The 24,831-nt window shown below is 36.2% G+C and overlaps 1 protein-coding gene across 2 annotated transcripts in view; it reads right to left on the bottom strand.

Moving 5' to 3' along the window:
- The window catches only part of NTNG1 (netrin G1), a gene marked incomplete at both ends in the record, with an annotated part of 146,851 nt that overhangs the window by 14,993 nt on the left and 107,027 nt on the right, over window positions 1-24,831 (bottom strand). The window contains 2 exons of one of the 2 annotated variants that reach the window (XM_080348839.1): window positions 9,209-9,346; window positions 14,901-15,068. The exons of the other annotated variant lie outside the window; for it this stretch is intronic. Of the exons in view, the coding sequence (XP_080204965.1) occupies window positions 9,209-9,346; window positions 14,901-15,068 (306 nt within the window). The remainder of the gene's footprint in view (window positions 1-9,208; window positions 9,347-14,900; window positions 15,069-24,831) is intronic. 2 annotated transcript variants of the gene reach the window in all.

The raw sequence follows: 24,831 nt of genomic DNA, 5'->3' as shown, positions 1-24,831 counted from the left end.
ACAGTGCACTTGATACTTTGCTTTTACCATTTAGGAAAGAGTCCTTAAGAGTAGTTCAGGGCATTTCATTGAAAATGTTGACTTAATGTTCTTCATCAGTCTAAAAGGCAAATAGATTCTTGAATTTTTTAGGACTGGAAAAGAAGAATGAAGTGGAAAACAGCACGATGTCAGCATGTAACTTCATGATGAGCCCATCTCTTGAACACTGCATGAAGTCCTGCATATTGAAAAAGGTATATAGTACTACCAAAAAAAAGTAGAATGAAGAGTGATGATATATATAAGCAGCTCCTGTAAAAGGAGAGCTTAAACAGATTAGGCTTCTTCAGCGTAAAAAAGGGAAGCTAGACTGAAGGAAAACAGACATCTGTAAAATCACAAATGTTATGGAAAATGTGAATTGGAAATGATTACTCATTTATTCTTATTACCTTTTCCTCCTAAGACCTAGGGAGTACCAAGTGAAATTGTCGGCCAGTCAGTTAAAACAAAGAAATAATAATAATAATAATAATAATAATAATAATAATAATGTTTTAAATATTTATTATTATTATTTATTATTATACTTTGCATAATAGTGAACTTGTGCCCAGCATGTCTGGATAAAAAAATAATAAATCTCTCAAGAAGTGATTAGGCACGTAGTGAATGAAAGGCTCATGGAGACCAAATAAATATAAACATACTGATGAACCCTTTGGCTAAAAAAAAAAATCCATAAGCTGTAGCCCCCTGCAGTTTGGATGCCTGTGCTGAATTCTAGCCCAGTACTGTCAAATAGGGGACAATGGGGTAAATTGATCCCTGGTCTAACTCAGTACAGGCTTCCTAATTTTCTGCTGTAAGATGTTCTACTGTTTATTAGCATGCAGGTGAGAAGATAACACATGACTCACAGGAGTGAAAAGTTTTGAAGACCAGCTCTAAAATGGGCTAGGTAAGGTGGCTGGAAAACAATAGAGTGAAGTAGGAATCATGAAATGTAAATGCCACTTCTATTAAGTGTTTTAATTAATAGCTCAGATCTTGAAAGGTCTTTATTTTTTTCAGAAATTCATTGCTGAAGTACTCAAGCTATTGATAATAAATAATAGCTCCTTTATTTCAACTAAATTTGTTTGAAATCTTCATGATGAGATTTTTTTCTTTTTCACCTCTATAGATTACTCATAACAAGTAGTGTAAATGAGTTAAGACATGTAAAATATTTTGGAAAGTACTTGTAATAGTAGTAGTATGTAATTAAAAAGCCTTGAGTTTGTTAGCTGTTATATACTACAATACTCAGCTCTTCAGAAATACAAACCTGAAGTTAGAAATATTGATTACTTTAGGATTATGTCCATTCAGCATGTTTAAATTCAGGGCAGAAACACATCAGGTGTGCCCCTGTACTTAAAATATCTCAGAAATCCATTCAAGGTGGAAGCTAGTCCTTTAAAACCTAAATTTACAGGTAGGCTGAATCTTGGTATACCTACTTCCATGGCATCCATTTATTAACACATTATATTAAAAGGCATTTTTAATAATACTTTCAATAACACTGGGGGGGGGGGCTTACCTTCTGTGAGGGGAGGCAGTCAGCACCTTGCAAGTTCAACCTATCAGTTCCTTCTAAACTAAACTTTGGTTTTCATATTGCCATCATTTTAAACAGGAGGACCTCTTGGGAAAGATGTGTTTGCACTTGTGTAAATGAAGCTAAAACAATAACTGAAGTCTTAGTGAGCATGTGCTGGTGTCAGCAATGCCATCAATTGCATTGATGTCAGGATAGGAAGTGTTGACTGTCTTTAATTGCCTCAGGTCAGTAGTTTTTATCTGCAGTTAAGTAGGATAGAGGTTATTTCACTTACTCCTAAATGATCCTTGTGAGTTGCCTTCATAAAAATGTTTCTGGGTGTGTCTGTGCTGCTATTACATCTTTATTTCTGTCCTCATAAAAAGGCAGCGAGCAGGCAAATTACATAGAAGTTATGGCCACTGAGCAGGCGTAAAAGGAAAACATGACAGATTTTTTCAGAGGAAAAGCAGCCCTGCTCATCACTGTTCAAACAAACATTTAAAAATTCATAACAACTAACTGAGTTATAAGTTTCCCCTTCAGTGTTTCCAAATGTGAACAGATTAAATGGTAATTGCTATCAAGCTTTATGTTCTATTTCATGTACCTAATAAAAGTTTATCTAGTGGAGCTTACTTTGTATCTTTTTGATCTATTCCTAACTGACTGCAATATACTATATTAAAATATTTATCATTGTGCTATCAAATATTAACCATTTTAAAGTCATCTGATGAAAGCAAACAAATAATGCTACTTGTTTAACTTTTCATGAATTCCTAATATTTAGTTGTTCAGAACTCTCCCATGATACAGCACAAAAAATACTGAAGACCCTAGAAATCATATTCACTCTTTTGAAGCCGAGATGTTTGGAAGTGCACTCTGCTCACGTCCATCACCACTGTTCGTTTTGACTCTGCATGCTGAATCCTAGTTTTCCCTTCTGTAAAAATTTATGATTCTGCTTCAGTACAAGAGAATTTTAGACTTCTTATTCTTATTCTTATTCTTATTCTTATTATTAATTTTGGGAGAGTAAAGAAAAGGTTTTTAGGAAGTTTCCTTAATTATCCACCTGCTCATCTATCTGAAATTGTGGCTTTGTGTGATAAAAATGCCAGTGACTTGCTAGACCAGAACATGAGTGATCAAATGATGGGAAGAGGGGAATACCGATCCCACAGATATGCTCCACTTGCCTGGCAGCCTGGTCCTGCAGAACTGCTGGCTGCCAGGGGCACATCACCCCCCGCTGAGTGCGCTATGCTCTCCCAGGCTGCTCCTGCTTGCTCAACCCATTGATGATTCATATCACAGAAATAACACAGCAGAAAACTATGATTTGTTTGGTTAGTGTCCTGCTGAGTTAGATCTGAAATGGTTCAATGAAAGGTCAAACAAATGCCTGAGAGATTGCTAGGGGCATGGGACTAAATAGCTGGGAACTGGGAGAAGAGGGATTGCAGCACTTGCAATTAGAGCAGTTTAGACAGCCATGGAATAGCAGCTTTGAAGCTGACATCAGGGCAGGATCAAGAGAACAACCTGTTTGCACCAATCCAATCCTTCACCTTGTTGGGGAAAAATTGTTCTATTAAAGGTCAGCTGTGTAAATGTTGCTACTGAAACATTTCTTTTCACTTTGGAGAAAGCAAGTGTGATCGCCAGGTTATCAGAGTAAATCTCCTGAAGTGAAGAACTGCAGTCTCTTCAGAGCCTGGTGCTTCTTAATAAGATGTTAACTGTGCTAACTAACCCCCTTTTCTATGCCTCATTCTCCACTTGATTTACGACCTGTTATTTTCTTTGGCTTCCCCACACACAGATGTTACCTAGTTCACAATCCCCATCCTGTTCATAGCAGCCTGTCTTCCAGCACAGAGCCACTGAGATCATGTCCTGGAGATCTCACCAATGCCCCTCAAGTCTATTCCCTCTGCAGGTTCCTCCATTTCCACAATATTTCACAGACTTTGTAGGCAGCAGTACTAAAAGCAGCTTGAGACTTAATCCCCAAGCTAGGCATGCTTCACTAACTATGTAGATCTGTATAATAACTATATAGAGAAAACGTTCTATATTTTCATCTTCTCTATGCTCTTCATAGAGAAAAGATGCTTCACTTAATATTTTTTGTTAAATACAGTGTTCGTATTCTGATATGTTTATTCTAACTAAAATGTCCCCCATCCAGAGAGATATCAACCTTCTTTTTCTCCTTCAAATCCAATATTTCATGAAAAAATAATACCATTCAATGAAATTCATACTTTGGTAAACAATTTTCTATGTATCCCTGCTTATGGTTATTTTGTAGGTCATGCGTTTTGGAATGAGTGTGTTACTATGCATATTCACATTGTCTTTTCTCAGGTTTAAAAGACTCAGGCTATCACTATGGCATTACATGTGTAAGTCATCAGCATGCTTCCCCTGAGGTGAGTGGCATCAGTGTTCTACATCATCTGAGAATCAGGCTCAATAACACTGTAATTTTGTTTGCCATCTTGCCTTGCTTCCCTTTTGTCTGTAAGCCACACTTGCCTTGAGTTGCAGCAGTGGGATTCTGGATTTATTTAAGGAGAATTATTCTGTATTTAAATTTGGAGTCATTTGAAGCAGAGTCTGCTCCTTTTACATCCAAACTCCTATATGCACACAATTTCTTTAGTCTGCATAACAATCATGTAAGACAGCTATTGTGAAATTGGTATTTCATTTATCAGGACCAGGGGAAGATCATTCCCTGGGGACAGCAATGTTCAGCCCCATCAGAACTTTATCATTTTCAGTAAATTATTTCTACATTTTACTTCCCTCCAGCTCCCAGAGTGGCAGTGCACTCTTGCTGCAGCTGCATCAGTCCTGGCACCAAAACACCCTGGAACTGAAAGTACATACAGCACCTGTGCAGAGGGGAAATCCCCGTATCCCCACCAGCTAAAAGCACTAAAACTGCTACTGGCAAAAAGATGTAAAAGTTAGAGATGGATTGTCTATGGCCCCCCACGCAGGCAGTTGCAAAGGTGAACTGGAAGCCAGGGCATCCTGGTTCTGAATTTTTATTTCTTTTTTTACAGAGTATAGTTCCCCAGGCACAAGTTCTATGTGTAGCTATTGAAGAACTCACAGGATATGTCTTTGCACAAACATATAAAAGATCAATAACTTTCAAGGGGGGAGACAATTACATTTATGTATTTATCTAGAAAGAAGTGCAAGATGTATTTTTCCTTTTTTTTTTTAAAAAAAAAAAAGAAATGGAAGGTAACATATCTTGCTGAATTGTAAACACAAACTTCCAAAAGCAAACGTTAATATAAGTTCCAGGGTTACAATTTCAGGCTTCATTTTCTCAGAAATTCAATCTGCATGATGATTTTGATCAAACGCCTCAGCTTCTAACATTTGTAACATATTATAAAATGCAAACAAAAAAAGCTTATATTTAAATAATCATATAATAAGTTGAATGTACACTGTGACAGAATATGAATTATCTAACAGGATGCAGAGTAATAAAAGTTCAGTCTGGAAGACAGATACAAGCCCTGAGCGCAGTTTGAGCATTGAAGATAAGAGTGTAATCCTTTGCTGGATTTAATAAAAACTATTTTAAATGAATTAAAAATGGTAAAATAAAATAAACTATTGAGAGTTTTGATGCAAGGCATTTGGGTGAAAACTCATTTGCTAATTGTTTAAGTTTTACACCATTAAACCAAGATGATTTACAACAGTGATTCACAATAAATGATGCACTGAATTTAACTCAGCTACAAGCTACCATTGGTAACTCTTGTATTCAGTCTAGGACTTTGTGGGGCTGCGTGTTCAATGGCTGTATTTGCTCATTGACTATAAGGGAGACAGTGGATAATATTAATCATTGGACCTTTTCTCACCTTTTTCCCTGTGGGATGATCACATCTAATGAAAATTTGAGCTGTGTTGGTTAACTGAGATAGCAAAAGAGTCACTTTTCTTTGGTGGATTGGACAAATATGCAACTGGTTTGGGAATCAATTCTTGTGTGTGTGAAATTAAAGGGTGTTATTTTTAAATGTTCCTGTTTGTATGCAACAGGATTTAGTCACCTGAAATGTCATAGCCAAGAAATACAAAAGATGCAACACTGTGAGCAATACACTCAGGAAAGCAAACAAATGTTTCTGCTTAATATTTTTCTGTCATCCATTTCTTTAAACTCAGGCAGTTCTTTGTGTAAGTATTTCTACCTTTATTTACAGGTTCATCATATCACAAAGCACTATGTTCAATTTAAGACTGGCCCAAAACAGTTGTATTTGCTGGTTAAATTTCTTGCCAAGCACAGAGCTTTGCCTTCTGTTTTCATGTTCATTTTTAAAGGAAATTTGTTAATTTCTATGAAATAGAAAAGTGAAAAAGAGCTATGTATTTTCTCATGTTTCTGGAACTCTAAAAGAGATCCAGGTCCAGACTCTCGGTTCTGAATTAATTCCTTGTGCTTTGATCTGTGTATGTGGCCTGGTGAGAAAACCATTGTCAGTGCCTGGGAGGGAGCCAGAGAGCTGAGCCCCAGCAGCTCCCCTGCACGCACAACGCCTGTGGCATCAACGGTACTGGGGAGGGCTTAGAAGTAGCGCAAGGCACAGTCACATCTACTGTGCCTCTTTTTCCGAGGGCAGCAAACCTTCCTGTACCAACCAGCCCTGCTGACTGCTGTGTCTATGCAGCATAAACCCTGAATTCAGTAAGATAACAGCTGTTATCACGGTGCTTTTTATCTGTGAGGCAAAGCCTAAAATTGCATCTGACCTGTGTATGCACAGAGACACGAGATCCTCAAAGGTTTTAGATGAAATCAGCAAGAGTGAGGTACCTAAATAATACTTCTGAACATAATAGCTTGTGTCTTTTGCTCATGTATGGTATAAGGTAGACTACGAACAGTAATTTATCAAATGATAAATTGTGAATCATAGAAAACACCACAAAACTTTAGTTTTTTTCCCAAATAGGATTACTAATATATAAAACTAAACCACTCCATTTACCAACACAATCATACAAGTAATTCAACGAGCCATGGTATAGATCAAACTTAGTTACAGGTCAAAATTTTTGTTGCCCTAGGTCAATGATTTTTAGCATCAAAGCTCCATAAGAATAGATTTTCTTAACAATGCCGATAGGCTATGTATAACAAAAAGTAAACAAACACATATTGGTCTGTTGAGTGTGTGTATCCATCTTTGCGTATATACATCTCTGTATAGCATAAGCTTAGGGAAATAGATCAAAACCACATGCTACATGTCCACACAAATAATCTTTTTGAGCTTTGCTTGAATTGCCACACTACAAAATTAAATGAATGAAAGGACTTGAAATGAGATTTAAATCAGTGTGTGCTTGGTACAACATGACAATTTGATGTCTGTTTCATAAAAACTGACACCTTTATCTCGTTGTTTTTCTTCTGAACTTAATTAGATAATTTGGTCTAACTTGGAGAATATCTAACAGTTGCACAACCAGACTGAGATTTGTTCAGAAAATTACAACACAGTGAGAGAAACTTAATTAGTTTTGTCAGCAAATATAAAGGCCGTAGCTTGCATTTCCAGAAACTGTCTAACGCTTTTACAAATACTCTGATTCAGCTAAAATCAGGTTAATTGTATGCTGGGCTCAAAAAATCCTCATTAAAGGAACATTATTTGGGTTATAATGTCCAAATCTGAAAAAATAAGAAATACTGCAATTAATAAGATATTGATTTGACAAGCTGGTATGTATATGATATTATATTAATTGTATGACTGTAAAATTTGCTTCACAGACCTTCAGACCTGTTCAATATCTCAGCTACTTAATACCTTTTTTTAGACCTGATGTGTGGACATGCTCTTCACTGTACTGCATTCAAATTTTACTGCAGAGAATCATATTGATTTGCCTTTTTTTTTTCTTTTCTTCCCCCCTGTGGTTCATGTTACTACAATATCTCAATGTTTCACAAATTCTACTGCTTATTTTGCTGGTATCTAGGGTAAGGTATGGGGGGGTGATAATCTCCTTCTGCATAAGGGGTACAAGGCAGAAGGATGTCTTGTGATTTCTGAGTGCTTTTTTTGAGATACCTAAGATCTGATTTTTCAAAATATTACTAAAAGAGAGCTATGAGATTCAAAACACTATCACTCCTGCTTTCTTCTGCAAGTGCTCTATAATCTTGTGACTCAAAACTCAAGTGCAAGTATCCAGAAAATGAGAATACAATTAACAACCCCATGGGAAAACTATGGTTTAAATAACCTGACAAATAGAAACGGGAGCTTTCTGGCAGAAGCTGAGAAAGTCCAATTTTCTCGGATAATATTTAATTCTGTTGCCCACACAAACTTCCTTTCTCTTCATGTACTAGCTTTAATGTTAATTGGATAAACACCACAGTCTGAAATGCCTTATTTATTGTTTTTCTTCCCAGATATATTCACTGAACTGTCACAAACCCAGATTTTCTACTTCAGAGGTACTTATCACTTGGAGAGGCAACAGTAATCACCAGTTTGTTTTGTTTTGATTTCCCTGCCCCTCCTTTTCGCCTTTTGTTGTTGTTGGTTTTGTTTGTTTGTTTGCTTTTTGTTTAAATTTCTAATATTTGCATTTGTTTTAGAGCACTTAGGCCATTTGTGTGGATGTAAAGCCAATTTTACAATAGTTGGCTAATCAGTGTCTAATTACATTCTGTTTTGTGTTTCTCAGTTAAGAATCAAAAGCAAGCTCTTGTAAAAAAAAATCTCTTTTTTATAACGCGTGTGTAAGAATGCAGAGAGGCGGGGAGAAAAGGTGAAAAACAAACATGAGGGGACTCTCCAGATTTTCTGGAAGTAGATACTTAAAATGGTTATAAAGAATTAATCTTAAGAATTTACTACAAAATGCATTTGCAATAAAAGTCCAATCCTGTACATACCAATGTGATATTTCCACTCACTTATTTACAAGACCTGTTAACCAGAAGAGAGCCTTAATATGCAATTAGGCATTGAGACTACATGTGCTCTAGCAATATTTCTGCAAATTTTCCGCTCTTATTTTTAAGGATATTAAGCATACCTTCAATTTTTTTTACTTTTAGCTTTTGTCTGGTTTCATTATTTATAACAGGTAATGAGCCAGTGTTTTGCAGTTTTATTGTCCAAGGACATAGTTTTAAGCTATAAAAGCATAGTTAAGTCACCCAAGCAATTGAAGTTTAGTACAGAAGAAAGTGAACACGCAGAGAAGTCACCTTTTGTATTTTAGTAAGAATTTTAAATTTGGAGTTAATATCCTGATGGTTTAGTATACAAAACTTATTTCATAGCTTGCAAGATACACATACTGACATATTACAGTGGGAGCTCCTCCAGGCATTAGCAAGAGAAAGAGAGAGGACAATGAATCCCTATTGAAATAAATGGATGGCACAGTCAACTTACTGTCCTCATCTGGAAGCCTCCAAAGAGGCTGAGGCATGATGTCATTCTTACAGCTCATAGAGCATTTTGCTCATTTTCTGCCCTTAAGTAGCTGCACGTGACAACATACAGACGCAGAGGCAGCAAAGTTGCGGGAGAGGGGCGACTCTGAGTTACTTACGTTGACAGCCCAAGCTGTGCCAGATATATCCCGGCAGACATTTATCACATTTAGGCCCTGATGTTCCCTCCTTACACTCACAAAATCCTCTGTCATTACAGCGATCATGGACTGAACCAAAAGGGTTACAATAACAGTCTGCAGAAACAAGACAACACATACACACTGGATTCAGGTCCACATATGGTGGCAATTCATTCAATACCAATAAAAGGTGCACTTCCAGCACTAGAGGTAAAGGAAGACTGTCTATTAAGGATATCTAGAGTAGTGAATATAACTAATATAGGTCCATTTATTTGTTTGCATATGTCATTTCAGGAAGAGATATTTTACGACGTGAAGAGAAAAAGTAAACAGAAGAGGTGTAAAGGCAGAAGATACCATGGCCTTTGAGGATAACTGATTGTAATAGATTCTCTTTTGGTAAGAAATTTTTGACAATTTAATGAATATTAGAAAAGCTTTGTATAGTATGGATATATCAAAGTGCCATCATGGTAAAATGTTTTGCATTATTAAAATAGGCTTGTTTATATTACTCAATATTTTCAGAAGTGCTGAATGTCTTTACAGGGCTATAGAAATGCACTTTACTTATTTCTAAGATAGTCTTCCTTTATAGTTTTGAGCAGTATAATAATTTCTGTGGATAGTTGCCATTAAATTGATGAGATTGTATTTATCAGTGATGTTAATAAACCTTTTACGTATTCCACAATGAAAAGCTTGAGGTGAGAAGTAACGTAATGCAAAACTTAACTTATCAGAACTGGCTTTATGCTGCCATTTTCATTTCTCTCACCTCCCAGTGTGCAGATGGAAAATGCAGTGAGGCTCATTTCCTACTGCATATTTTCCATGTGTATTCACCTAATAAAGAATGGCTAGGGTAACCCATTTCCTCCCACAACACTTACTGTGTTGTTCATTCACAGCCCTTCAATGCAATTACAATATCTGTGTTCAGCTTCCAGCTAGCTGAACAAAGAAGACAAGACAGTAGGTAGCAGAGCTCATTTTTGGCACTCCTTTGGTTTATTTATTACTTTTTTTTTTTTTAAATGAAGGGCTGATTCTTATCTGTATGTAGACCCATGTAGACCCAGAGTAACGCTACTGCCAGTTGAGATCACAGACACATTTTGGCAGCATCTGATCTCTGCTGCTGTTGAAGGCAAAAGATACACAAATCGATTCCTGAATCTGGGCAACCTGCTGAGAGTCTGGCTTTATGTCTGTGAATCAGTGGTATTTTGATGACTACCTTTGGCAATTGTTCCCTAGCATTAGGTTAAACCTCAGCAATACTGTAAATAAAAAAAAAATGGAGTTGAACTTGGAAGGAAAATATTAAAAAAAATCCAATGGAAAAACTGTAACAGGAAAAAAAATACCAGGAAGATATTTGTCATCTGTTGTCTCAGTGTTTATTAATTATAAATTACAGATGGCACTTCGAACATTTGGCATGCTGAAGAAGAATAGTTACCTTTGGCAAACAGAGTTCCACAATAATAATAGAGTCAATTAGCTAGGAACACTCATTAATGAAGTTGAAAACTGACATGCCAAAAATACTGTGCAAGACTGAGGAGAATTATAGCACAGTGAGTGCCATTTGAGAAGCTGGCAATTCTGGTGTTAATCAAATGCATGAAATGTTGATATAAACAGGCATAGAACTGAGATACATGTTGAATGCAGGAAGTAAAATTTGCTTGAAGAGTGTTTATAGAAAACCTTGAAAGACAAAAACTTTGGAATTACATTAGAAAATAGAGGGCCTGATTCTTATACATTAAAAATAACTTAGTTGGACATAATGGAGTTACAGTGATTTAAACAAGCGTTTGTGAAAGAAATCTCTGGCCTGTGATGTTGAATGTGATAGATATATAATATTTTCAAGAGAACAAGAACCTGATGCTGAACCAGTGAAAGCTTTCCTACTGAACTCTATCACATAAATACGTAAGAAGTACCAGGCCCATCTTGTGCTGTTTAAGGGAAAGTAGATATTGGAAACAAAACTTAAGCCAGGCTCTTTTACAAAAGTAGTGTCAAATCAGAACACAGACTCAGTAACCTTTAGTAACTGAATCTAGCCTTCATCTTTTCCAATACACATTTGATACAAGAAATATATAACCTACAGAGGTGCACTGAACACCTATTGTCCAACACAATATCGCAGGCTGTGGAACACTTGCTAAGAACTGTCAAATACCCAAGACCTTGAACAGCTCAAAAGCCACAATTCCAGTGTGCCACATGGAGGCAGTATCTCCAACACCCTTAAACAACAGGGTATTAAACAACATTAAATGAACATTCCTAGATCATCATAGTAAGCATATCACACACCAGGTTCCAGGGTGGGGAAAAAACCTGTAGATCTGAACTGGGAGGGAATTTTCCTCCTAACCTACATCTGGTGACTGAAGGATATGAAGATGACAGTAGCAGTCATTTGTTGACTGAGATTCAATATATCAACATGATGCTTCCAACAAAACACAATGAAAATAAGTAAAAAAAGGTGAAAATGGGCTGAAGCTTGCAGGCTTGCCGCTTATCAGTCTGAGCTGACAGTGGCTACAGGACAACCCTCAGGGTTCTCTTAACCGTATGTCATTAGGGTATCTGAAGGTCTCACGGGTGTTAATTGAAGCTTAAGCCTAAGTGACCGCAAGGTTGGCTTTCTTATAAGTGTGCCACTGATTACCATTTCAGGATTTATGTTGTAAAACAAAGGAAATGTTTTATTACTCTGGGTCTACTTGGTGGTTTCCATGCTATCCATGCTTGCCAGTGTGTATATTCACTGAAATGAAGAATTATTAGAATTTTATCAAGACCTTGTAAAAAGGAAAAGCTCTTGAAGTTGTTAAATTCTTTTTCACTGTAAGCATGTCAAGTGAACTATTTTTAACTTTAAAATACTTTATTTAGAAACTGCAATTGCCCATATAAGGTAATTTTGCAGTTAACTGACAAATCCACAAATTTCTGATGTTTCATTTTAGGAAATAAAATTTATTTTGCTTCCAAAGACATTAAGGGCATCATGAAATTAGATTTAAGCCCACTGTATAAAGAGTTGCATTTGGGTCATTGGTAAAAACCTTCTCAGTATTTCAATTCTTTGTAACTTGTTGTTTTTAAAAATGAAACATTTTACATTTTCTCCATTTAGTTAGTATCAGCTAAGATTCAAAGATGTGTTATCCATGTACTTACCACAAATATTTATGAAAACTATATAAGCAGGTTTGATAAATCAGAGCCAAAGCCCTGTTAGCTGCCATTAAACTAGCTTATCCAAACATTACTCACTTTTCTACATATATGGCTAAAGAAAAAAAAAAAAATTAACCTGACAAAATGACTTTAATACAAGAATAAGACTTGCACATGTCACTAGAAATCAGCTCATTAAAAAGTTCATGCCAATGTTCCACTTGTACTTAAAACCCAAAACACCGCTTTAAAACTTAGAGGAAAAAGAAATGAGCATTTCCAATAGAGCAAGACCCTTTGTGCTTGACATAGAAGGATGGTGAATGCATCAACTCTTTCCGAGGTGAAAATACTCTACATTTTCCCTGATTAAATCTTAGGAGCCCCAGTCCAGGAAAGCACTTTAAGCACAAACTCCTCTGTTTTCTGAAACTTAGGTATCTGCTTCCCTTCGCAGACTTTAAAAAAGAAGTATAAGAAAGTGTTCTTAAGTTGGCAAATTGGCTAGGATACGTATATTTTGTATACAGTATGATCACTATGTTCCTGAAAACTGTTTTAGTCCAACAAGAATATGATTTATTTACCTAATCTGTAGCAAAGCTGGGTTTGATTTTATAGTCACCTTGCATGGTATGATTCTTATGGGAGCCCAAGCGAATTCTGCTTGCATTAAAGTGGGAAAGTCAGCAAATGCATCACATTGCCTTCCCCCCCCCCCCCCCCCCCCCCGTTATTTTAAGATTCTTGTTAAATGAAAGAATTTTAAATTTTATTTCTGCAGAGTCTGGGCAATTTCGATGTGCACAGTAATTTTACTAAGACATTCAAAATACATCACTTGCAAATGAATTTAAAATTTACTCATTTTTGACCCCTGGTTTATTAACTTCCTTGCCTTACATAGCTGCAGCTGCTGTCTTAGCACTTCAGTGTGCAGGAAAAACAGCTTATTGAATGAGCTGATGAAAAATCCCAAATAGAGTAATTCATTGTCACATTCATTAAACCTATTTAGGCAGCTGAAATTATACAGATCTGATGTCATACTAATGATGTCCATCATCTACATCAAACAAATACGAGGGACAGTGTTTTCTTCTCCAAGAACGTTTGATTGGGTTAATCTCCTCAGCACTGTCATAAAAAATCATGATTTGTCTATTAAAGTTCTTATTAGCTCAGACTAATTAATGTTAAAGGAGATCATGCATTTTCTGAATGTGTTACCAAGTAAAGTTAAAAGAAGGACATGGGAAATGAAGTGTGTGGATGGATCTCGGTGTTTACCACAAAATAAAATGTGAATCTGTCAAGCTGCAGACTGAAAAAAATTGCAGCAAACTTTAGTTTCTAGCTTGAATCTCAGCAATTGATTGTAACGAATATTAAAAACATAATTTATTCACCCATAGTCTATTTTGGCATGAAAAGATCCTAGAAGTACTCATTATTTTTGCTTCCTGCAAAATGGAAAGAAAAAAAAAATCACAATGAAAATCCAGAACAGGTTCTACTGATGCTTATGTCCATAGGAAATATTATATCATGAATTTCTCCACCTCTGTCTGTTATTAGAGCAGTGCCTTTTGTGGCTGCCAGTTCGCTACTGGCCATTGTTTGAGGCTTCCTTCATTGACTACGTTCAGTCTTCATTTAATGTGTCCTAACTTTTGCTATGTACTGTCTGTGGTGACATGATAACAATGCATATTCTTTTAGTGTCATAGAGATCTTATATTTTTTCCTATTATGCTTTTCTTATTATGTTCTGACATTTTCTTATATTCTGCATTTTGGATGTCTGTAGCAGATGCTAGGTCCAATGCACTGTTTTCATCTAGGAATCCCTTTTCTAAATCGACATTGTGTCAAACTGATCTGACAAATTCTGCTGCCAATTATGGGCATAATTTCAGTTTCTCCTCTAAGGAGAAGGGAGGTAATGGTACACTTACAGCCCTGTGCCTGGGAGCAGAATTAGCTGCAACATTTTTTTATGAAATGTAAGTGAATAAAAGGGGTTGATAAACACCACTCCCCATTTCCTCCTTATGCAGCTGGCAACTTTTGCAGGTCTCCAGGCAAGTATTCAAGAGTCTATACTAATAATTCTGGAAGTTAGACTAGGAACAGGTATATTTATGACTCAACCCTTCAGTTTTCATGTGTGCAACTCTACAGTGGCTCCCTCCTGTGGAAGGGCAGCACAGCCAGTTTCTCATGGGCTTCCAGGGAACGTCTGGGTGGTTCATTGCACTATATAAATTCAAAATACCTCCTTGGGGCTACGGGGGCAATGAAAATGAGGTGAAAAGTCTACACAGATGCTCTTATCCATTGAAAAAGCTCATTGTGGCTCAACTGGCAAGAAAGCAGCAGTGGTCCCTAGCAGCTGCCAGTAGCTGAAAAGGCACAGAAGAAAAGCCGCAGTTATCCCGGGACTGACCTATGCACACATTTTCATCGTCCAGCTCTGCAGAAGCATTTCTGAAGTAGCCCAGCCTGCATAACTCACAGTGCTGACCTCTAGTGTTGTGCTTACAGCTCACGCAAATGACCGTATTGAGCAGCTCGATGTAACTGCACCGGTTGGAGTGCCCGAAGCATTCACAGTCTTTCAAGGAAGAACAGAAATGTATACAAAATGTATACAGCAGCAGAGTCATAGCACATTACATGCTTAGTAAAAATGAACCATGAATAGAAGTATGAATGAATGGCACATACATGTTAATCAATGTAACATGGACAACAGCAGATGTTTATCTGCAATGAAAGTGAAGTTTGTTTCAGGCAGGTTAGCGTGACCCGACGACCATGGCATGACGTCAAAGGCTGGCTGTTGTTGGCAGAGCTGATGGAACTGAAGCATTTGCAGTTGTAAACCTTTCAGGGGTACTGGAGGCTCAGTTTCTGCTGATAGAAATGCATACCTTTTGCAGTCGAGATGAGTATAAATCAAGACATGGGAAAATCTTCCTCAGATTAAAAATATTAAATGCAGTAGACAAAACTGTCAAACTTCATCATGCTTAAATCCACACCCATACGCAAAATGAAAGCTTTGTTCCAACATAAATGGTGAATATACAAAAATACTACTGAAATTGGGGTATTCTAACTGATAGGCACCTCGGGAACCAGACTGTTTTATTTCAAGACCAAACAAATCTGTATTTTGACAGTTTTGGCCAGCACCTCCTAAAACAATTTACAGAGAAGAAAAGGAAAGAGAGGTGTTATTTAAGAGCTACTTCTACTAAACTGTAAGCATTAACCCATTTTTATATTCTGAGATGAAAAAAAATAGGGCTAGAAAAGATCATGATAACTCTGAAATGTGTACTGAATAGAAAGCATGAGTACTGCAGCCATCTGAAATGCAGCTGACATGACAGCTGCTTTTTAAAAACCTCTTCATTAAACAGAGAAAGCTAGTATGTTTTAGTCTTTAATCACAAGCAATGCTTGGCTTTATGCAGAAAGACAGAAATTAGAAGTGTACCAATATAGTTAGAGAAGGCACAGCTATGTTTTTTGTACAAAGCTTGTCTAAGTCTGATCACTCAGCTCGGAGTCTGAGCCCAGAATGAATGCAGGAAAGGTTATTAGGATGATCAGAGAAGTAGAGAACCTATTTAAAAAGTGAAGACTAGGATAATTTGGCTTGTGTATTCCAGGAAACTGAAGACAAGAGATATCACTGGGCTATGCATACATCAAGGAGATAGCCTTCTGCCCTCCTAAGTGAATATCTGCACCAGTGGACACCACTGGCATAAGAACAAATGAATGTTAACTGGCCATTGAGAAATTTCAGCTGGAAATTAGGAGATGGTATCTAGCCATGAGGGCACTGGGCTTCTCGAACACTTCCAATTTGTAGCAAAACCACTGATACTTTAGAGATGTAGTTTATTAACTGGTGAAAGAGATTATGGAATGTTTCCTGCAGCAATGGAGTACTGGATGCAGTGACTTGGAAAGGTTTCAAGGTCTTGAAGTTAACTTAACCTGTAATTAGATAAAGCTGTAGCAGAGAGTGTAAAATATTTCCATATATGCCAGGGGCCAGTCCCTGTGCTGCCTTTCCTGTGGTATGCTGCTGAGTGAGTGGGGCCACCTCCTGAGCCCATGGACTGCTGGAATAGGGTGCCAAATACAATATTTGTGCCTGTCTGTATTTTTATGAAGGAATAGCAATGCACACCTAATACATACATATTTCTTTAGCTGTTGTCTGATGTAGTAGACCGTAAATGGAGAGCATCTTTTCTTACACTGTACAACAGTTAGCATAACGTGTTTCAGTGTTCAAGAGCTGCCTTTCTGCTGCCAGGAAACATTAATTCAATTTGCATATAAACATTTAGTTAACATACATGCATTCTTGTTCTCTTCAGAGTTATGTTGCTAAACTGATGTTTTGTGGTTCACACCAACCTGACAATTTTGATGCCTGTAACTGCTGGAGCACAATAAAACATTTGGTGTATCATGTTAACACTTGACATAATTGAGTGGGGAGGAAAAAAAGTGTTAATGTTTGTTGTCTTTGCAGCTGGTTGGTATGATTCAGCATCTCAGCCACCTAGCAGCATTTCTCCCGTAGTATACCCAGTTCGCTTGAGCAAAAACTGTGTGGGGCAGAAGCAACAGATCTAAAAATGGAAACGCACTAGCAAACAGGAGTTGCAGGAAAAATTATTACAATTGTAAGTTATTATGTATTTGCTTTTTTAAATAAGGAAGACTGGTTAGTGATAAGCAACCTGATCCCTCTGAATCTCAGAATGTAGGTGAATTTAGAAGAAATAACATACCTTGCTTTTTGAATCAGTAACAGGCAGCAGAATATTACATTTTTATATTTCAAAAATATGCAGACTATATAGAATTGCCAGTAAATCAGCATATATTATATAATATTTTGTGTTTAAAGTAGCAGAAAGAAATCGAGAATATTCTGTGAATGAATGACTGCACTACTTTCACCCTGAAACTGTGATATGACCTTCAATAGTATTACTACTACTCATAAATAGTCATTACAAAAGCACAGGAAACAAAGCTGCACATAAAATAACTCACTCTGATCCAAGTTCTGATTTGGACTGAAGAAACTTCTAATAATTATGAGGGATTTAGTTTGATGTACACACATGTTCCTAAATGTATACAGAAGGGCTACTTAGGTTCAGATGTGGCTTATCAACATTAAAGGTTAGCAATGAGACCAATTCTTATACTTGGTTGCACTCCTATGGGTATTCCTCTTTTGTAATAACTGTGCTGTGTGAAAGAAAGCTTTTGTTTCGAAGTTAGCTTATCAGAAAGCTACGTGAGATGCTACCCTCAACCACTCACACATAACATGTAGAATTGTATTCAGCATCATGCCAGCTGGGAAGGTAATACCTGTCAGTGCTGTATGGCCTTTCTAGCTTATGTGGTTCATCTTAACCAGCACGCCAAGAGCAGAAAACAGCCTGCTTATGGGCTTGTCAGAAACACAGCTTAAGGTTTTTAGGTACATGTCTCTGGCTACCAGCCCAACCACTTTCATGCACTGACAAAGTCATGAAATCATTGAAAGAGATAGGGAAGTATCAAAATCAGGCTGCAAATGGTTCACCAACAATGAAGTGACATGAACTTACAGTGGTAGAAAATGCTGCTTTCAGTTCTGAGTACAACATGTCAGACAAGACACAGATAAACTAGAGACAATTTAAAGCTGAATAACAATAAGGAGTAAATTGTTTGGAAAATAAAACCTCAGAAGAGAGCTAAAGATAGGTTTAATGCGAGGGAAAAGGGGAGAAGAGATAGCCATGTTAGATTTGATAATTGTCTTTGGATGATTTAGGAGCTGACAAATCCCTTGCCAACTCACAGAAAGATTGACTGTATGATCCTTTAAAGACTATTTTCAACACAATGATTCTATTGCAACAATCTTGATCCCATTGTAGAAAGCATGATAAAATTACCCATGGAAGGGAGGCTCATAAAGAAACTGATAATTTACATGTTTTGTTTCTATAAACTGAATACCTTTTTTCCCCATTATAATGCTAGGCATTTTCATCTTTGAGATGACATACTATTGTGCTGGGGGCACAAGGTTCAACTGAAGCTTCAGCTGCAACCAATAAAACATGAAACATAATCACATGAAACAATAGTAAACACATGGAAGGGAAGCATCGCTTTTCAACTAAGACAGATAATACATGAAACAGCTACCACTGTCATTTTCTAATTAAAAGCACAAAAAGTCTTTCAAGAAAAGTGTATTCAGAAATTATTATATTTTTTTCTTTTTTTATTTTCCAGTAACTCTGTGTTTCTCCTCCATACACTAACAAAAGGTAAACAAAGGAGATTTCATTGTAACCTTAGAAATGACCTGCTTCATAACAAACAGTACAGCTTGTTATCAGGATCTCATCAAATGTACCAAACTAAGTTCAAATATTTCTTAATATCCCTTTTTTTCTTAATATATATTTCATGAATAATGAGATATTCACAATACCTACAGAAAGACAAAACATCTTTATACATACTCTTTACAGATAATTTGATGAGGAAAAACAATGAGAAGGTCTCAGGGTTCAGACTGTGAATGACAGATATACAAATGACACAAGTTGCCTGTAAGAGCAAATATTGGCATCCTTCATTATGCCCATCTAATTCCATTGTTTTGATAAAACACTGAAACATCAGTTCGAAATATAATGCCTGTATTCTGAATTTGCACACTGTTACGATAAAATGAAGATGTAAGGCACACTTACAATGCACTAAAAGACATAACTATGCATTACACTCCGTGGCATTTATAGACACTTCTCGAGGATACGGACAACAATTTTTAATGTATTGTTTGCCCTCAACTAATCTGCTTATGTATCCTTTTGTACAATTTATGCATATCAGTGAGGAAAAAAAGACTCTAACAAGCGTCTCCTTCCTAGGCAGCAATCTGAATAGTCATATTCATACATTTAACTCCCTTAAAAACAAATTCCATGTCACCTTATATGCCAACAGTGACTGTCGAAGAAGCGTATTTATTATTTTATTTGTATGGTTTATGTGACTTAATGCTTCTGTTGTTGTTAATGAAGATGCCTCACCAGTAAGCTGATGGGTACACTTCACAGATATTCCAGATTCATACAGTGCAATGTTTTCACAACACAGAGCACTATGGAATCACTGTATGAATCCAAGAATTCCTACCTCTCTTGTGGTTTGCAACTTGAACAGAAGAAACAGTTGACATAGCTAATTTGGGAGCAACTGGATAGGTAATAAAATGAACAGTAAATTAGAAAAGATATCACATAGGAACAAATCAAAAGATCAAAATATTTTCTAACTTTTAAATTAACTTTAACAATGGCTACTATTTTATAAGGAAAGAGTGAAAGGGAAAATGAGTTATATACTATCAACCATTGAATCATTTGAGCTATAATATCCAAGATAAACGGAACATAACTCACATCTAGACACTTCAACAGTTTTGTGTTAGAGGTTATTTGATGATTTCTCCCAGTCCATGACTAATGACTATATGATAACCAGAATGGTCTGCAAAGGGTTTTGTTAAATTTACATGTATATTTTTTTCTGGCCTAATAGCATAAACAAAGAAAACACAATAAAATAATGTTAGGAATAGGCAGATTTCTGTAATTATTCTCTTCATACACTAGCCTTGAGTGGAATATTTAATTTACAATAAATGTTAAACACTGCAACAGCATGCTCTAACACATAATCTGAATAGAAATGCTTTTAAGCTTTTCTGTTTTGTGCTCCCTAAAAAAAAATAAATTCCTAAACCTCTTATTTTTGGGGGAGAAACACTGAATAGTAATTTTGTGCTGTTCAAGATGTATTTTGCAATGAAGTTTTAGATCCCAAGCAGTATAATTAAGCTATGAAATCCATGAGAAATGCTAATTATCATTTCAGTGGGAATGTTTTGATTTAAAATTCCTGTGAATAATGTAGGCTAATTCTTACAGAGAGCAGAGGAGCAGAGATCAGTCTGGGGTTGTTTTTGTTTGTTTAAGGAACACATGCAAAAGCTTGGAAAATATAATGCAGGCTAAATGAAGTTATCTGAATACTAAGTATCACTTAATCAGGGATATTTAATTTAGAATATATGCAGATAATGCAAACTAAAGTACATTGCTAATACTTACAGAGAGCACAGATCAATTAGTGTTTTCTGTTTTGTTGGGCACATTGAGACTTGTATATATAACACAGTAGATTCTATGTATATGTTTTGATATGGCCACTGTGATCAATAGATTTAACTACCGCCCTTCCAATGTTATTCCCCAACAGATTCCCAGTACATCTTGTTCAGTTTAGTAGCTATTTTCTAGATCACCTTTTCACTAATTTTATTCTCCATTAGTATGTGTTATAGCACAGAAAGGACACCCTTTAAGAGCCAAAGCAAGCCACAGGCCAAATTTCTGCACAGATTTTTTTTGAGCAAAGGGCAGTAAATAACGAGAACAAAAGGATGTTATTTTTTATAACGAACAATCATTTTGAGATGTGAAGTATAGCTGAATACAACTTCAAATAATAAAGCATCTTACTTTTATTAGTCATCTTAAAAAGTTGTTCTGTCTCATTTAATGCTAATCAATATGCCACCGCCTGTGTGTAATCTTTTGTGTGTCACTCACACTGCAGACAGTTGTGAATCTGTCCTGCAGAGAACCTGCTTGTATTGCGGATGGCAGGCAAGCTAAGAATGCCTCTTAGCTCATTTCGGAAAACAAAGTGGAAAGAAGACATTAAAATGGGTTTGATGTAGACAATGACAATCTTTCTCACTCAAGAATCTCAAAACTTGCTCAAAATATAGAGTGTTGTCTAAACAAGTGCAACATTATCTAGAGTTTTCTACATATCAGTACTTATAACCTGTGCATCTACTTTTCCAGACTTTTTGCAGTGATGATGTGCACAATCTGAGTGTTGGAAGACTTTTCAGGTAAGATTTTGTTTATGGTTATTTTCTCCAGAATAGTATTACTTAGCATCCTAAGAAAAATTATTTGGATTATAATTGTTACTATTTTTGCCACCACGTGGGACTTCCTGAAAGGAATTTCGGTAATTTTAGACCACTAGGAATTTTACAGCATCCTACCTTGGTTTGGTTTAGAAACCTCAAGGGAAGAAATATTCGGCCATATCCTATCAAACTTTGAAGGATCTGCATGCATCAGGAAAAATCAGGTTTTGTTATTTACATCTGTTATATTGTTCTAAACAGGCAAGCATATGGACAAAGACATAGAATACAAACACCCACTACTGGACTAGTCTAGGTTGCACTTGAGCAGTACATGACTCCACAGTGAACAAGAAAACAAGCAATTGATGACTCCCAAAACACCAAATGGACATAAAATACTGTGCATAGCAATTTATCTTCTGTTGTTTAAAATATAATTTTTCTTGGTGAGAAGATATCCTAGACCAATATATGTGATTCTAACACCAGAAACAAAACAGGAACATATTCTGTTAAATCTTTGTAGAGATAAAATGACAATATCAGACAAATATGGATGTCTTACCAAAGATTTATACCTTACCATAATAGCCTGGTTTAGGGCCTTTCGAGTAAATTATATTTGTGTTATCAGAAGAAATACATTTACCTGCAGAGAGGGCTTTTTCTTTTCCTCTCCCATTTTGTGTATTGTGGCTGTTTCCTATCACCTCTACTGCTATATTTTACAGTTTGATTTTTTTAATAAGAACATTGAATGATTCCATTTCTTATAGGCTCTACGTAATGTGTTACCTACACATAGAAGCATTGTGTCTCTCAGCAAAATAATTAATTATGTTTCTTCATAGCTTCATCTCCTTTGGTCAATGTGCTTCAGGGATGGGGTAGTGGGGAGTGATAATCCTTAGCAGAATGGTACTCAGTGTTGGAGCTGGGGTTATGTAAAGGGGATGGGGTTGTGGGAGGAGGAAAGCAAGCTTTTACTTGGGCCTTGATCTAGGAAATGGTATTTATACTCTCCTTATCTTTCTGTTATAATCTTTCATCTGTCTAGGTTTAAACGTCAGATCTGGACCACATTTTTATCATCTTCTGTGAGTACTGCAGTGGTTGCGTCCCTTCTGAGCTGAGCAGAGTCTTTCTTAATTGTCACATCAACCTAAATAGTGGTGATATTAGCTGGGAGAGAGCTATTTCTTCATTTCTCCATGCAAGGAACTTGAGCAGTGAGTAGATTGGAGTTGTCACAACCTGGTTGCCATTAAGGGTCTTCTAGGTCTTTTGGAATAAGGTGTGTTTCACTGTTATGTCCACCTTAGCAGAAGACCTGCAGGGATGCTATGACAAAAATGATTTCAAACATCTGATGTGGAAAGAGGACATGATTTTTTTTCCATAGTATTTTCTGACTCATTTGTTAAGGTGAAGAGAAATCAGCTGTGTGGGGATGGCTGTCCCAGAAGTGCTCCCCTACAGGGAACAATTCAAGGAAAGGATGATGACCTGTATTGTGCCATTTACTGTCAGATAGTCTTCTGCAATTAAATCGGTCAAGTTGTGATGTAATCTCATCATTACATCATATTCTTGCATTTTTGTGCTTTACAGTCAAGAACATGGGAGAACGAAAAACTGAGTCAGTGTGGTAGATTCTCAAACAGTCTACGTATCGATCAAAAATAACTTGCCTCTACTGGTCAGATCCACCAATTCACACACATAGGAAGTGCAAACACAGTAGGCAGATTGTATGACAAAAAGTATCCAAAAGTTGTACTTACTGAGGTGGCATGAGAACCCTAGCCCACTGAAAGACTGTAATTCCATGCACCTGAGACACCACATTCCTCCTGGAACACTGACTGGTTATGTTAAAGAAGTTTCAAGCACACACAGACAAATTACTTGCACAGTTAATTCACTGTTAAAGTTTTGGTAGCTTTAGGAACACTTAAGTTTGACCTAAAGATTTTAAAGAAACTGGACATTAGAGAATACATATAAAAATCAGGAGCTAAAAAAGGAAAAGCAATCTTTATTAACTAAATTGTCCTGTTGTCCCATGACCCTTTTTCTCTTTTAGCCATCGCGCAACATCAGGTTTATTGCATAAAACCTGTAACATTTCAAATCAGAGCTTCAAATATCCTGCTTTTGTTGTTGAATACTGTGTAGCACACCTACTCCAAAAATTCACATGCACAATGGTCTTCAACTGAAATGGCCTAGATATTACCAGAAGTAATAACATCAAAGCTTTGTAATGCCTTAGGACTAACCTTCTGGAGTATCTTTCATTTAATTCACTATAATTCCTATAAAGGAAATAAAATATTTTATATAATCGGATTAATATAATCAATAATATTTCACATACAATCTTATTCTGATGATTATTTCCCAAGTAACCTTGTCTTGTCCAAATACAATCATTGTATGACAGCAAAATCAGTGTTTCATATTTCTTACTAATCCTATAAATGTTATAGATCTGTGCTCATTTTTGCAAACTTACTTAAGATGGAGGTTGTGACTTACTGCAAAATAATTAAAAATTCCCTGACCCTTCAAATTAGATTACATAGAGCTGAGTTTCTTAATGAACACTCAAAACAATAAAGAGCATGTTTACAGTGCCTGAGGATTACCAATTAATTATTATTAGTAGTGATTATTACTAGTTATTAGTGATAATTATAAGCATCTTAGAAGGGACTTCTAAATGTCATTTGTTCCACCCTTTACTTATAGCAGGGTCAACTTCAAAGTTAGATGAGGTTGTTCAGAGTCATATCCAGCTGAGACCAGCTGCTGTCTTAAGTGTATCTGGGCTGCTTGATAATGTGGTTTATGCTCCCAAGGATTTAATGCTTCTATTATGTGCCTTTTTTTTTTTTTTTTTTTTTTTTTTTTACACTTTGGTAAAGATAGTATTTTTTTTCCTTAAATCCTTATTCATGGAATGTATTAACACCAAGATTACAGGTTTCTTGTTATCAAGGCTTTTCTTTTTTTGAAACGTTATATTTTTATTATCATTATTATTTAAATTGAGACAACATAAAATGCTTTATCTACAAAGGTAGGTGGAGATGTCTAAGTCAAAGAATGTTGACTGCCATTCCCACAAGTATATTGGAGCACATGAGTCATCCTTTGAACAGACACTAAGAAGATTCATTTAGCAGCTAGTTATTCTTTTATAACTTGTGAAAATATTTCTAGTCCTCAGTGATTACCACTAGAGTTTTATTTATAGAGAAGTTGACTCAAACCAAGCTTTTCCAGAACAGTTCCATGTATG

Source organism: Nesoenas mayeri (genome assembly GCF_963082525.1).
Source record: "Nesoenas mayeri genome assembly, chromosome: 8".
NCBI lineage: Eukaryota > Metazoa > Chordata > Aves > Columbiformes > Columbidae > Nesoenas > Nesoenas mayeri.
Note: the sequence above shows the minus strand (reverse complement) of the source record. Positions and strands in the feature narration are given on the sequence as shown.